The sequence below is a fragment of the Benincasa hispida genome, chromosome 11 (assembly GCF_027475165.1).
Source record: "Benincasa hispida cultivar pf3 chromosome 11, pf3_genome.v1.1, whole genome shotgun sequence".
NCBI lineage: Eukaryota > Viridiplantae > Streptophyta > Magnoliopsida > Cucurbitales > Cucurbitaceae > Benincasa > Benincasa hispida.
In genome coordinates this window covers 75,357,616-75,373,360 of record NC_143488.1, presented here as the reverse complement: position 1 = coordinate 75,373,360, position 15,745 = coordinate 75,357,616, and the positions used below count along the sequence as shown (strand labels likewise).

The following is a 15,745-nucleotide window of genomic DNA, read 5'->3' as shown; positions in this document are numbered from 1 at the left end:
TAATATTAATTATTGGATAATTAATTCTTTTTCTTTAATAACCAATTGAGCAGGTGGTTATTGGATTTTCATGGGAACCGTGAGATAAAAGGAAAATGGTTTTCCTAATTTTAGTAAGTTTTACAAACTGTCAAGAGTTTTCATAAAAGTTTTTTGAGATTTCTCTTTCGGAAAAAAGGATCTCACGGTAATCGTCAAGTAAATATAGATTTACTAAACGACGGTTAGGGCGAGCTAAACGATCGTGCAGTATTTACTAAATGATCGCATGGTTTTGCTACATGATCGCTTGCCTAAAGTAAACGATCTTGTGGTGTCTGTAGGCGACAAACCGAGCTAAACGATGAGTTAAATGATCGCATAGCTTTTGCTAGACGATCACATAGCTTTAGCTAAACGATTGGACATCGACCTATATGATAGGTTTCCGCCATCTCCCACTTGCCTAGTCGTGTACACGATTGGTATTTCCTTCTTCGTCTACCTCATGCCAAGTTCGAACATAGCCCACCCTCTGGATTCTCACACCGAGAATACCAAGGTAGCCTTGTTGGTGGTGTCATACTCAACTTGACACCATCGAGTTCTGTGGATGCCATTTGTGTTGCTGAGGAGTTCGTGGCCGAGGCGATCGCTGAGGACGAGCGTGGTGTTCGTGCTGCGGTGTTGCAGTCGTATAGATCGAGCGTTCAAGATTGTTGTTGTTTGAGCCGTCGTGCTCAAAGGAGCGTAGAGATGCATCTTCAAATGTTCGTAGAGTTTGCTCTTTATTCGTTTGAGTTATTCATGCTGTAATTTCTATATTAATTGCATAATCGTTCCTTTTGAAGTCGATTGTAAATGTAATGTTCATTCATGATTGTGATTTGGAATTATCGTATTTCCGTTGCTAATGGAAATCTCGAATTTGATTTCCTTCAATTACTTAAGTCATGATCCACTTGTATGTCTCCACATACATGCTTAAGTTACATAAAATAACCACGGATATTAGTTTATTGGATTGAGTAAATACTTATAAAATAACACTTATTTTATTAATAACAATATGTTTAAAGAATGTTTACAGACTACGAGACTAACAGGAGATTTAGGACACCAATCTCGACAAACTTGACCTTAATCCTAAGTTAACTATGAACTTCTATTTATTCGAGATTATCCTTAGATTTGCATAAGTGAAGATTGACTCAACAGCGTCGGCTCAATAAGCCTCCCATTTCAGGGGTAAGACCGGGTAGATAGCTGGGGACATAGGGTGCAAGAAGAATTCACTCCTACCCGCCTATAAGGATAGTAGAGAGGTTGTTCTATTAAGTACTGGTTCCATGTCTTGAACAAGGAGCCCCACCCTCACTGGCTCAAGAGGAATTTAGTTTGGTGATTGGATCACAAATCAATTATTCATTAGAGGATCGGTGAAACTCAAGGAGCAAGATGTAATCTCGGGGGTGAAACAACATTTTGACCCAACCACGAACAACTTGTGAAGGGTCGACTTACCGATTACGGTTAAATCAAGTGGACAAAAATATATCTATAGTGAGAGAAGTGCAACTATTGGGCTCTAGTGGAGTGACCCGGTAGTTAACGAACATTGATTAATTCAATTTAAATAGTTTAGCTAATTAATCTCGAATCGTTAAAGCCCATGATCTATAGGTCCATTAAGTCCCCTTACTAGCTCACAAATGGATTAAACCTTAGAATAGAGTGATGAGTAAATTTGAAACGTTCAAATTTGAATTAAGGGAATGAACAATTATATATGATATAATTACACGTTAATGTTTAAATTTGATTTAAATTTCGATTACATGAATAGAGATTCATGTTTATGGAATTGGTGCTTTACTAATTTAATATTGAATATTAAATTGTTTTAATTAAATAAATAGACTTTAATTAAAATTCAAAATTTTGAATTTTATGAAATTTTAAATAATAAAATCAATTTTGTTTTAATTTAAGTTTTAGAAAATTAAATTAAAATGTGAAAATTGATTTTAAATGAGAAATTGATTTTGAATTAAATTGATCCATTTCATTTAGTGGTTTTGTCCAACATTCAACACAAAAAATTCCACTCAAAATGGCAAGGAGGTGGTGTCAATCCATAATACAATATGGTTGCTTGAGAAAAATGAACAAAAACAACTCACTTAGTTGAGATTGAGGGTCATGCATATGGAATTTCAGGGTTGAAGTGGTGGAAGAAAAGTTCTTCATCCTTTAGCTGCTATATTAGAAAAATTCTCCAAAATTCCCAAAAATCTAACTCATTTTGAATCTCATAATTCAATTTAAGGTCCAAGAGAATAGTAGGGAAGATCAAGTGGTGGTCTACAACCATTTGGAGTGGAGATTCAAGCTAATTTCGTGGATTGAAGAAGTTTTTCAAAGGTATGTTTAGAAACCCTCTTTTTACCTTATGAGCATACTTATTTAGATGCTAAAATTGATGAATTAGAGTGCTTAAGATCCTGATTTATTCGCGTCCGCATCCACATTAGTCGAAGTGGTGGAACGCCCTTCTGAGTCAAAGAGAGAACTTCCGCACCTCTCTCCAAGAGATACGATTCGGTATCAGAATCGGCTAAAGGAGAGTTGCATGTTAACTCCAACAGTAAGGTACCTAGTAATTAGTTATGTTAGGACCTTGACACCGAAAGTATGGTAAGGTAGTCGGGTCCCAACTTAGCTCTACGTGCACATATGACTTATGAAGTTGACGTTGATGAGATCAAGCAAAAGGGCTCTCTCTCAACTAAGGATATTGGGATTGAGCAAAAAGACTTTCTCGCATGTTCAGGCAAAAGAGTAGAAGCGTTGAACTATGTAATGATGAGTCGTTTTCAAGGTTATTAAATGAATAATGTTTCCATGATTCTAATTTATATTCAAACCTTGAACATGTTCATTATCAATATGATGCGATGTTTGTTCATGTTTTATGTATAAAGCATGTTTTTACTTATATAGCCACTTATTGAGTAAATTTAAGCTCGTTCTTTTCAAATGTTTTCCATTTTCAGGTAGCGGTCAACGATCTAGAGCCGAATAAAGCTGCCAGTCAGTCACGTGCCAGGACTCTTCAAGGACATAATGTAGGTGATATCTTTTTATTTTTTATTTTTTAAGTCTATCGAGCTTTAGTTACATTTGTACATATTTGGGTGGTTTCGATAAAGTCTTGACAGTGAATGTTATTGAACATCTATATAATTATGATTGTCTTTATGTTTGAATGTGTTTTAAGAATATGTTGTATTTGTTGAGAATCTTGAATTGTTTATCGGTTAACATGTACTAGGTTACACGAGTTAGTAGGATAGTAATTGTCATAAAAGGGTTGGTAGTTACTATCTTCACATCATTCTTGGATTTTCCTGGATTAAGAGGGTAATTTGGAAAGGGATGTGACAACCTTAGTTTTTGGTTTTTCTTTTTTGAAAATCAAATCTATAAAGTTATAAACATCCATTCTACCTCTAGATTTATTGGTTTTTTATATACTTTTTATCAGTATTGTAAAAAATCAAGCCAAATTTTAAAAATAAAAACAACAAATTTTAAAAACATTTTTTTTCTTGAATTTGACTAAGATTTTTTTTTTTTTTTTTTTTATATAAAGAAAAATTCAAACCAGAGAGAAAATAGATCTATTTTAAAAAAAATAAAAAATAAAAAAGGACCACGAAAAGTTTTAATATTTAAATAAAACTTCATATAAGAAAGATTTTGGGTAGAAAATTTTAAAATTTTGTCATCTTTTTCCTTTCATCCATTTTTATTTATTTTCCCTACTTTTGTCTTCAACTTTTATCCCGCTCTCAAGCTAGGGCACACGCACTTAACGAAAACAAGGTATCTCCATGAGTCTCGATTGAAGCTTAAGCTACCATTAATGTAAGAGGGATGGTTTTGTTAGGAATTTAGAATGCAAAAAATAAAGATAACATAAAGAAAAATTCAAATTCAAATTCAAATTTTATATCACAATCTCCTATAGATTTAAAATTTTTAAAAAAATAATATTTAGCTGCATCCGTCTATAGTGTAGTATTTTTAAATTAATTAAAAGTTGACACATGTCAATTTTTTTAAAAATAATTTTTTAATGTATATATAAAAATGAGAGAATGAAACTTAGGTGCAAGATTGCTCTTTAAAATATATGAAAAGATATTTGGTTACACGAAGAGTTTAGATTAATTGGCCATATTTCATCAAAAGTCTTTTTAGATCATCTTTCAAAATAACACTTATGTTTAATTATTAGACTTTTGACATAAAAGACCTTAAAATAAGGGTTATCTTACATTAATGTCTTGAACATTTCATTTTTTAAAAAAAAGGTCTATTGGACTTTGTTTTATATATATAAAGTTTGGATTTTATTTCCTCCATGCATAGGCTTAGAACCTCACGCCCATTAACGTTCTTTGGAAAAAAAAATATATTGAAACTCTTCCACATCCCTTTTCTTCCTTCTCCATCTCATTTCTCCTTCTGGCAGTGTGAGTTGCATGCGGGAGATGGACGGTGTAGGCGAATCAATGACTGGCGATAAGAGACGGGCGACGTGGGGCGAATCTTTCGGCGCATGGTGAGCAAAACCACGACCAATTGCTCAAAAACTCCTTTCCGTTCATTAATGTTCTTCGTCATTAGTTAGAATCTCATCGGCTACCCCACTCCCAGTTGCACTGTCCCCTGCTTAGCCACCAGCACCACATAGTCCTCTTTGGCCATCGTAGACCCCCATCCTCCAAAGAAGGAAGACGAACAGAACAATCCCATTGCAGAAAATGGAAGTCGCCGCCATTGAAACAACTTCTGCCTCATGTAGTATTGATGGTCGACAGTGTGAGGTTCTGGATGATGACAGTTGATGGCGCGGGGTGGTCTATATTGTACTGTTATTTTCGGTATATACTATGGTATATATATATTCATTTCGATACATAGGGTGATTTTTTTATATATACTGTGATATTTCACATATTAGTTAGAATCTTTGCAAACATCTAAGACAAATGTTCTAATGTATATTTAAAAACAACCATGAATCTAAACTATGGTATATATGAGATAATAACACAAAATATAAACAAACTCAAAACAAACAATTTACTATAATAGACAAACTCAAATAAATCAGACCAACATATAAAAATTGCTATAGAATGACATATATATCATACATCGGGGGAATATATTACAGACACAATACCTACATATCAAAATACCTTAGATATATGTCAAATAACAATGAAATATACCACATGAAAACAAATAGTACTCAAAACAAACAATATAATAAATCAAATAATATAAAAATCAAACGTTAAATGTATTTTCTCTCTTCAATTGAAATGGAAAAAAAAATATTAAATGCATTTTCTCTCTCCATTTGAAAATGGGAAAAGATCATATTAAATGCATTTTTTCCATCCATAATAAATGCAATTATCTCCATCATTAAGAAGTTTCGTAAATAGGAAAATATATATAAAAATCAGAAATAAAAAAATAAAAAAGGACAAATTTATCCAAAAATAATATTAAAAACCTTTTTGAAAAAAAAATTAAATTTAAAGACATTTTTTTAAATATACGGCCTAAGGCCCTAAATGAAATTAAAACCAGCGATCCAAACCCACTAGATAAAAAAGACACTATAAATGAATGAAAAACTTATTACCATTACCTTCTAAACTTTTAGTTTCATGAATTAATTTCTATAGTTTATTAATTGTTATAATTAGCCTAATATAGTTGGTTAAAATTTTATATTTATTAGTGTTACTGAGTTGTATAAGTATTTTTAACCATTTTTTTAATTGAAGTAATCTTCCAAGTCTAAAATTCATAAAGAAAGGTAACCAACCGAATTCAACTATAAAATATAAAAAACTAAAATTTTATAATTAAATCAAATAATTATTTATAAACACATCAATGTCAATATTAATATAAGGGACTAGGAATGTAATTTGTGATGAACCACTAGATCAAATTACAAGTTTAGTGGTATAATATAATTGTAACAATTCGTACAATATTTCCAAAAAAACCGAACTTAAAAAACCGGTTCAGCCGATCCAATCACAGCGGCTCAGCTGAACGCCCAAATCCACGAATATGAATTCTTGAAAAGAAAAGGGAGGGATCAGCGATACCACCGGCTCCCCCTCCCTCTCTATCTTCAGCTCCGCCGTCGCCGCCGCTGTGAGTAGCATTGCTGATCCTTCATTCACGACCTAGGCTCTTAAGATTTTTTCCTTCGGTCTTCATCTTCTTCTTCTCTCGATCGATCGCAGGTACTCTTCTCAATCCCTATCTCCGTCTTTCAAACTCCAAAAACATCTTGAAGATTGTCGTAGTTTATGAACTGATGATGATGGGAAGTTGGGAACTAATCAAGAAATTCGAACAAACCGGTTTGTGGGACTTGGGAATCTTGTTTTGGTTCCAATTTCTCAAACCGAAAAATTTGGTTCGGTTCCTGGTTCAGTACAAATTCTGAAATCGAACCGATGTTCACCGCCTTCCAAAACAAATTTTTTTGAACGAAATGAAAAACTTAAAGCGGGGATTATTATCGCGCGCTCTTTCTTTCCCGTATCAGTCCTCTTCTTCTCCCTCGCACTTTATCTCTTTTCTCTCTCACTATCCTCGAGCTCAGATTTGAAGGTATGGTCAGTGGGATTTCTTTATATACTATTTCCTACTTTGGTTGTCCTTCGGTATGAATTGAGGTTGTTTCTGTTTCAATTTGACATTGTTATTGATTTTGATACTTGTAGAATTTTCGACCTTGCACGATTAACACAATGTACACTCAAATGGTTGATATTTTCATCAAGATTTACTAATTAAGAAAAGAGAAACCCAAATTCTTATCCTCGATCTTCCTTCATGATACTCCTGTTTTCCCTTTCGTCTCTTGCATAAACTGTAGTCACTGGCAGAAGCGGACCCAGGAATTCACATGGGGAGGGGCTAAATTTCACTCTTGATATTGTTTCTTTAATTATTATCTTTCAGTTTTGAAAATTTAGGAGACCAATTTAAAGAGAAACCTCAAATCTTGATGTGTGTATATATATATATGTTGAAGTATAGATTTTCAACCTAAGATTAGTTAAAGATGGGCAATCTTTCTTTCAATCCGCTCTTGGTTATTGGGGTTGTAAAATGTACCAAATATTTTAATCGCTCAAATAATTTTTTTCCCTCGTTATTTTCGTCTCTTTTGCCAATCTATAAGGACATCTTAAACAATTTTATTTATTACTGCTTACCTTGGAAGAGTTTTGCAGCAAAAATGTCATCTTTGTTTCATTTTCCTTATCAAATGCAGTATCTTGGATTTCATATAAAAGAGAGAATACTTTCTTCACGGCTACCATCTGCCAGTGACATGATGATGTGATTGGCACTGGTATGCTGCTACTCATTCTCATTGGTGAAGCTGCGGTCTCAATTAAGTATGGCAGAAGTCGTTGCTCCAAGTTCTTTGCCTCCAGTGTCTCGTGATATTGCCGGAGGGGCTCCAAAGACTGGGAAATCAATTAGAAGAAAGACCCCATCAGAACTAAGGGTAAGTTTCTGACTTGCTAAATCATTTAACCATTGTATAGTGAAGCAGACATTGGGACAATATATTGATCTTCCTTAGATTTTCCCTGCATGCGGTCTACTATCTGTAGAAGAGTAGAACCGTCGTAATTCATGGGGATTTCAGTTATGATGTTTCCTCTATATTGTCTTTGTATCTGTCCTCTCTTTTTCCGTTGTTTAGAATCAATTAATTAGCATGTTGTTGTTTTGGGAGATAATGGCAACTTAGGTCATATTTAGATCTCAATTGTCTTGTTCTCTGTCATATTAAGATTATTATCAAACTTCATGCCAAGTAAAACCGGAGTTTCAAGGTGATTGAAGAGGTATAAGATGATACATTAAGTAAATATATTTCCGCATCATGAAGATTCTCTTTCGGTATTTGCTACATTTCCTCATTACTGATTCCAAATGGGATGAAACTTTTGTATTTTATGCCCAATGATGTTAAGCTCACATCATGAAGTTTTGTTGCCAATGTGGTTAGGTTGAAGCAACATTTCTGAATCTTGTGTTTATTATGGTTGAACTTTTGCAGGCAGAGCAGTTAAAGAGATCAAACAATGTGAATCTTTTGGACGAATCTCCTTCCACTGTTTTTGCTTCTGACAAGTGAGACCTACTCATGTCTCTTATTTGTATAGCTTGCAATTATTGATTCCCTTAGAGTTCTTATTTTTATATGTTCAAACAGTGCTGGCAATGGGCTCAAGAAGCCAGGGTTATTCAGAGCTCCAAGATACATCGATACACGCATGGATGAGGTTTTTCCAGTAAAAAAATCTAGGCTTAGGATCTTATCCGGGAAAGATAATCCTAAGGTTAGTGCACTTCTCTTGAAGACTTCGTTGCAGAATGTATTAATATTAGATGTATCGAAGTAATTGTACTTAGTTTTGTATAACTTGTTTTATAACATTTAGGAAAATAGTCAGATGGAGCAGGGTAGCAATTTCATGAATATTTCTTTGCTTTCAAATTTGAATACAAGTCAATGGTAAGAACTCTATTTTTATGTCTTGCTGCTTACTTCAATGCTTTCTAGTTTCTTATTGTTTCTTCTGTAGCAGTTGATTACATAATTCTGTTTAATTGCAGTAAGGGAAATTCTGCTGGTCCTGCTGATGTTGCCCATAATAAGACTGTTAAATCTTCTCAAACAGTTGAGAACAGTAGCCAAAGTACATTTCGAAGTGTCACAGATCTCTCATCTGGTGGTGACAAATTGACTGGCTTGACAAGCATTGATATGGTAGAATTCTTAGGCAGTGTTTGATTTGTTTTATTTCATATGATTTTTTTTTTTTTTGAAGTTTTGTTTGCAATTTTATAGGGTAAAGCATTAAAAGGACTTTTCGCTCGTGAAACCACTGCAGTTTCTAGTTCAGCATCAGACTCTTCCAAGAGATTCAACGATGCTTCATCTACTTATCCAAGTGATTTATGCAGTGAAAGCTGCATACTAGGTCAAAAGGCTCCACTTGATTTTACTTTAAAAACTAGCATGCGAGTGGTCTCCTCCTCCTCACTCAGTTGGTGAGTGTCTCAGCATGTCAGAGTCCTGTTTCTTTGCTTGAAGGTTTCCTTAGTGAATGTGTTGGAAAGTGCCAGCTAATCTTTTTCTTTTATTAAGCTAAAAACTTCTTAGCTGAGTAATTCGATCAATTCTTTTGAGAAGATGCAGACGTTTCTTTGAAGTGTTTTGAATATCCAAACAATTTGATTTTGATCTAACCTTAAACTCTTGTGATTGATTTTCTCTAGAATTATTTGACAAATATTGTTGTTCTTTAATGAGGGGTTATTATTATTATTATTTAATAAAAAAAATTAATTTATTTAAAATCCCTTAAAACGTTTGCAAGCTATCCGTATTTGAACTAGATGCATGTTGGTGATTTCCATTATGCTGGAAGTTTATTTATTTTTTATATGGAGAGTTTATTATTAAATTATGTTCGGTTGTAGGTAGCATTAATTTGACATGAAATGGAAAATCTTCTTAAATTTGTGAATGTGCTAAGTATATATATATCTTTCATTGCCAATATTGAATAAAAAGCTATTCATTATTTACTGACCTTCTCATCTGTCCCAAAATGTAGGATCCACAAGACAATTTTGTTGGCTTCTATGCCTCAGTCCTCGATACAAATTGGTTCACAGGATCGAATTAGGAACTGTAGTGGAGGATTGCCACCAGCTTCTCAAGCCTCTGGCTCTTTGGTTCTCCATTCATGGGTTTATCCTCAATCTACCTTGCCATCTTCTCTTGTTTCAGTTTTGAATTCATCCGCAGCAGGTTGGGGTTATTTAAAACATAAGATTCTGATCTGTGTGTGTAAATACTCATTGGTTCTCCTTTGATGCAGTAGAAGCTGAGTTCCTTAGCAAACGACAACAAGCATGGGAGGACTCATTTCAGAGCCTTTATTATATGCTTCGGAATAATATTTGTAGAGTTTTTTATGGTAACCGTCTTCAGTAATGTTGGTTAAGTTTTCTTGACTATGGTTTTGGTCTACTTTTTAAGTTTCTTTCTGTTGGATGAAACAATATTTCAATGCGGCTAGCCTAAGAAGCACAGACTCTTCAGTGTGGCTAGCATTTCCAAGTGTGGGACATGTTCGTGTTCGACATTTGTTGGACAAGTATCAGTCTATCAGACATTTGTTTGTACAATAAATGTGTTATACATGCATAAAACACTCGTTGAGTAGATTAAAAAGACACACACACATATGACAGTAATAACAACTTTGGAGTGTAAAATACATCAAGCTAAGTTTTTTAAGCAAATGAATGTATGGGCCAATTTACTTTGAATTTTCTTTTGGTAGAAAAGGATACATATTTTTTTAAAATGAATATTTTAATAAACGTGTCCAAGATTTTTAAAATATGGTGTGTCGTATCCATGTCTCGTATTTGTATTTGTGCTTCTTAGCTGCTAGCTATCATCATTTTACTTAAAATTGGTTTTAAGATACTGTTTTCACTCTGTACACTTCATATTGCAATATCATGGTTGATTCTGATCAATCTTAAATATAGTTTCTCTTTGCCCAGATAAATGTCATTCTTGAGTTATACCTGATTTGATTGATTGATTTTGACAATTTCAGTTTGTACATCACAATTTGTGGTCATGTTTACAAGTGGAGATGCCTCTGGGGGCAACAAACACGTGTGCAATGCATATATTTCCCAGTCAACAAGAGGTTTGAGGTCTATTTTGAGTGAGAATGTAAGACGAACCCATTCATTACTATTTTCCCCCTTTCCCAATTTAGACATTAGGCTAAGATAGAAGCTGGCTTTATTTTATTTAGATTTCAAACAATGGTGATTTTATTCTTTTTGATGGAATTTGCACCTTCATTATTGTTGTTTTGGGCAGAAATTCTATTTTGCAGCTTGATCCTTTATAATGATGCATAATGGTTATTGTTGAAATGAAAAATCAAATAATTTGGTGTCAATGAAGGTGCATATAAATCCGCTTGTAGACAAAATTCTTTACTATTTTAATTTTTTTTTTGTTTTAAATTGCCCCCTCAGACATGTTATTTGTGCACTATTTCCCAAGGATTGTAAGTGCCTTTTTTCCACAAAATAAAATAATACTAATGGAAAAATGTTGAACTATCTAAAATTATCTTATATACTTGCTCTAGTTTATCGTAAAAATTTAACTTCATGTAACGTCACATCTTCTCATTGTTCTGAAATTTGGATCAGGGCGTTTGTTTCTCTATGCCTCTCTGTCGCTCAAAAGTTGAGCAAGTTAATGCTGAAGATCTGGTTGAACTTTCAGAGATAGAGAAGTATAATTTAGGACAGGTTTGTTATGTTTTCATCATTTGTTCCTTATCTATTCATACCAAACCATCTAATTTCATGATAAAGTTAGATATGGATGAGCAAGCTTACACCTGCTAGTAATCCGTTTTTGCCAAGTATGTGAATTAAATTTTTATAGCCTTGGCTACTTGGTTGAGTAAACTACTAAAAATATATATCTTTTTCAGACACGGCGGGTTCGTTCATTTTCTGATGTAGATAGGAGCTCTCAGTCTTTACTGTTTTTCAGCGAAAACAAAGATGTGCATGGTTTGTACGATATCCTGTTAAATTACAGGTAAATGAATGTTTGTGGAAACTTGCCTTTGCAGCTAACTTTTGGTTATTTTAACAGGTCTAAACACCTTACTTCTGATCTCTAAGGTTAAGCAATCATATTAAAAAAAAATATATATATATCATATAACAGGAATTTTATTTACCTTGAATATGGCTGATATATCTGGTTATTGTCTAGATCTTTCTTGACTTCATTGGCTGGCATGGATGTTCCCGTGTTATTATCACCTGTTCTCTTTCAGAATGCTGCTCTTTCTTCGCCTCAGGTGCATGAAGTTAATTTATTGTTTAGTGTTTTTAGCTCTATCTTAGAAAGATAAACAGTGTTCGTTGAAAAGTAAAAAAAGTTACCATAAATAACCTATACTTATGCATGATGTTCCCGCCTTACATAAGCCTTGTTTAACAAAACGTGCCTAAGCATTGAGTGCCTAGTGCCTACACCCTTGGGGTGCCTCGTTTATTAAAAAAAAGAAAAAAAAATGGTTACAGAAATTGTCGTTTGATCTAGTTGAACTACATTTTCATTGGGGTACTTGTTTCAGATATCATGGACAGCCACAAGAGAGAATTTATCTTCGCTCAACTGCTATGCTTATTAGTTATTATTATAATCATTCTTCCTTTTCTACTTTTTATAATTGATTTCTGTAAAAGCTTTCTAGCCGCTGGTTGCTTGTACTTTCTTTGTATTTGCTGTGGTAAAAAGATATATGATTTGTTTTCTTAGGTCAAATTCAAGGAGATGAAAAGTGCAAACTGTATTGCCGCAGTATCTAAAGGATGCACATCAAAAGATGGAGATTCCACTCTACCCTCATCTGTTGGTATCTCCTATAGCCTTGAGATTAGTGATGCATATATTCCACCCTGGGCTGTTTCCAGTGTATGTGCAGCCATGGCCATGGGTTCCGAAGGAAGAAGCTTCGAGGCTAGGTATGGTTTCTGGTAGTTTTCACTTGTTTGAGCAATGTTACTCCATAATGGGATTATATGTTTTAACTTTTTCAAAAAATAAATTGCATTATTCTCCCCAAGGTAGTAAGGTGGTTTAAAATCTCGATAACAACAACAATATCAAGGTCCCAATTTTATAAAAATGTCGATGGAACTATCGATAAAATGTCAATATCGATGGATATTTTTGAAAAAGATTCATATAATAAACATTTTATGCATTTTAAACAAAGTTAACATATTTATTATTTATATTATATTTACATCAGCGACATTTTGTAGCTTATTTTCTATGTAAGTGGATTTCTTTTAAGATATAATGAATAGGTCGATTTATTTCTCATGTCAGTGTTGAATGCTTTTATGCCATTATTCTCCTTGATTTTTCTTTCGCTGATCACTATTGATTCTCTAGAATCAAATTATGAAGGATCTTGGAGTCATCTAATCATGAAATGGTATTATTTAGATGGTCCTTTTCTGATTGTTGGCATAATTTGGAATGATTTTCAGCTTCACTACAGACCCCATCTCAACTGGCTTGAATGTTGCTCTTGGATCAGTCGATGCTAAATCCGACTCTCTGGCTACAGCAAGTGAAGGCGTCCAACCTATCAACAATGCCTTTGGAATTCCGGAAGCAATTGCTTTGCCATCCTTGCATGGAGGTTTCTTAAAAGGTTTAAAGTACTTTGACTGCTCTTTTACAGCCTCTCTTTCTCCTGCATGACTTACTTCATTTTGTTATATTTAAGCTTATGATTACGACAGTCCTTTGTTATTTATCTTGTATATACTTTGTATAATCAGATTTTGAGTAACATTAATTGATCCATTTCTTTTGTGGATGTTGATTGACCAAGATATAAAAAGCTGGTCCGATTGTATTCAGGAGTTAGCATAAATTGTGCAGGAACTTTTGTTTGTTCTAAACATTTTCCCATGAAATTGCTTTGAAGAAAGTGAAGAATGATTTCATTTTATCTCCTCACTAATCGTTTTTTTTTTCAAGTTCAATAAAAGATAGTGTTTTAGTTAATTTGCTCGTTAGTTAATGTGTGAAAAAAATGACGTAACGAGTTGAGTAACAAATGTTGAATGAGGTGTTCAATTTAATAATTTTGTATTACTATTATAGTGGAGTTGTTTTGAATGTTTGGAGTCTTTAAATTGGGAATTCAAGATGGGATCCATGGAAAAGTTGGTTTGAAGGGTTTAAATGAAAAAAAAAAGGCATGTCATTTGGTCAAATGAGTTGAAAGACGATTTAAAAATGCTTTTTAAAATGATTTTCCCAAAATCATTTTAAATGTAAATATTTATAAATAACAAAATATCACAATCTATTTGTGATAGACTATGATAGATTGTGATAGACTACTGTGTATCTATCATGATACAGATAGACACAAATAGCAGTTTATCGCGGTCCGATCTATTATAAATAGATAGTAAAATTTTGTTATATTTGTAAATATTTTGGTTTATTTTCTTATATTTGAAAACAGCACATTTAATATTAATATTGTTTTGAAAATTTATTAGAGAAATATTGTTGTTTTAGGAGTTCGAGGCTAGAGGTCGAATGTTGAGAACTCAATGAAAAAAACTTGGAAACAATACATAAGCCGAAACTTCAACCCTCGACAAGGAAAATCTCGCGAATCTTGCTTAGGTTGTCGAAGGTTGAAGTTTCGACACACATCCACCCTCGAGATTGTAGGTTTATTACTTTTCTTTTTCCTTCATAGAGGAAATAAAGTAATGAGATGGTATACTATATGTATCTTGGTTATATTTCTGGGAGCGAACTCTAGGCGAATATGAAGTGCATGGATACAAGTTATGCCTTGAAATGAAAGACAATTTCGAATTAGCTTTGTCTACGAACAAAATTTTGTATATTAGGTTGTCGAAGGTTACACGCATGTCGAAACTTCAAAGCGATTAAGGAGAGAGCGAGATTCAAAGCGAGATAGTAGGAGAGAGCGAGATGTTGAACGAGATTTTAAGAGAGAGCGAGATTCAAAGTGAGATTTTAGGAGAGAGCGAGATTCAAAGCGAGAATGTTGGAGAGAGCGAGATTTAGTTTATATTGACTAATTTGACTAACATTGAACTTGGTAAAATGAAATGGTTGAATAATTGAAAAAATGAGATTATTCAGGATACACATTGAATGCTAAGATTGGTAGTAGATCCATAATAAAAAAATGTTTGTGATTGTTCTAGAAGAAATGAAAGCTAGTAATCATTTTTGGAAAAATAACAACAATAACAAAGAGAGCGAGATATTGAGAGAGAGCGAGATCTTAGGAGAGAGCGAGAGTCTTCACTTTATTTGAACTTTTCATAGAAATATATATATAAAAAAAAAAGAAAAAAGAGCTAATAATCATATTATAATTAAATAATCATTAGACTATAATTGAATATATTAGATTATTTTACTATAATTGAATAATTATTAGACAACAAATTGAATATATTAGATTATTATACTATAATTGAATAATCATTAGACAATAAATTGAATATATTAGATTATTATACTATAAATTGAATATATTAGATTATTATAATGTAAAACTTTATTGATTACAAAAAAAAAATTGAATATACAGTAGATTATTATAAAAAAAATTGAATATACAATAAATTATAATAAAAAAATTGAATATACAATAAAATGAATATATAATAAAAAAAATTATTTATTATTCAATCCCTAACTATCTGGAGCCTGTCTTAGTAACGAAGGACACTTCCTTCGATTATGTCCTAACTGGTTACAAAATCCACATCGTTGTCGAGTGGCTGGTTCTGTCCAATCCATCTCGTTGTGATAACGTGAACTTTTCGGTCTACCAGATCTTCTCAACAACGATGGATCAGGATGTAAGACAGGCATATTAGGGTGATGTAAGACAGACATATTAGGGTGTGTGATCCAGTAATCTTCATGCGGTACAGGTTGAAATTGAGGAGAGTAACATTCAACATACGTTGACAA

General features: G+C 33.1%; 1 protein-coding gene across 5 annotated transcripts; it reads left to right on the top strand.

The window, feature by feature from the left end:
• The first annotated feature begins 6,118 nt into the window (after window positions 1-6,118).
• On the top strand, window positions 6,119-13,623 carry LOC120089856 (downstream neighbor of Son). 5 transcript variants are annotated; one of them, XM_039047271.2, is made up of 15 exons: window positions 6,119-6,326; window positions 7,370-7,609; window positions 8,171-8,244; window positions 8,327-8,453; window positions 8,556-8,629; window positions 8,731-8,884; window positions 8,966-9,168; window positions 9,738-9,934; window positions 10,005-10,103; window positions 10,758-10,879; window positions 11,374-11,475; window positions 11,664-11,773; window positions 11,954-12,041; window positions 12,506-12,711; window positions 13,246-13,623. In XM_039047271.2, exons 2-15 carry the CDS (start codon window positions 7,499-7,501, stop codon window positions 13,460-13,462), a joined length of 1,884 nt encoding a protein of 627 aa, XP_038903199.1. In that variant the 5' UTR covers window positions 6,119-6,326; window positions 7,370-7,498; the 3' UTR covers window positions 13,463-13,623. The 5 variants fall into 5 exon arrangements, with proteins under 5 accessions (XP_038903199.1, XP_090163792.1, XP_038903201.1 ...); XM_090307666.1 differs by having other exon boundaries at window positions 6,122-6,326; window positions 10,008-10,103; XM_039047273.2 differs by lacking the exon at window positions 6,119-6,326 and adding an exon at window positions 6,552-6,699 and having other exon boundaries at window positions 10,008-10,103.
• The last annotated feature ends 2,122 nt before the right edge of the window (window positions 13,624-15,745 follow it).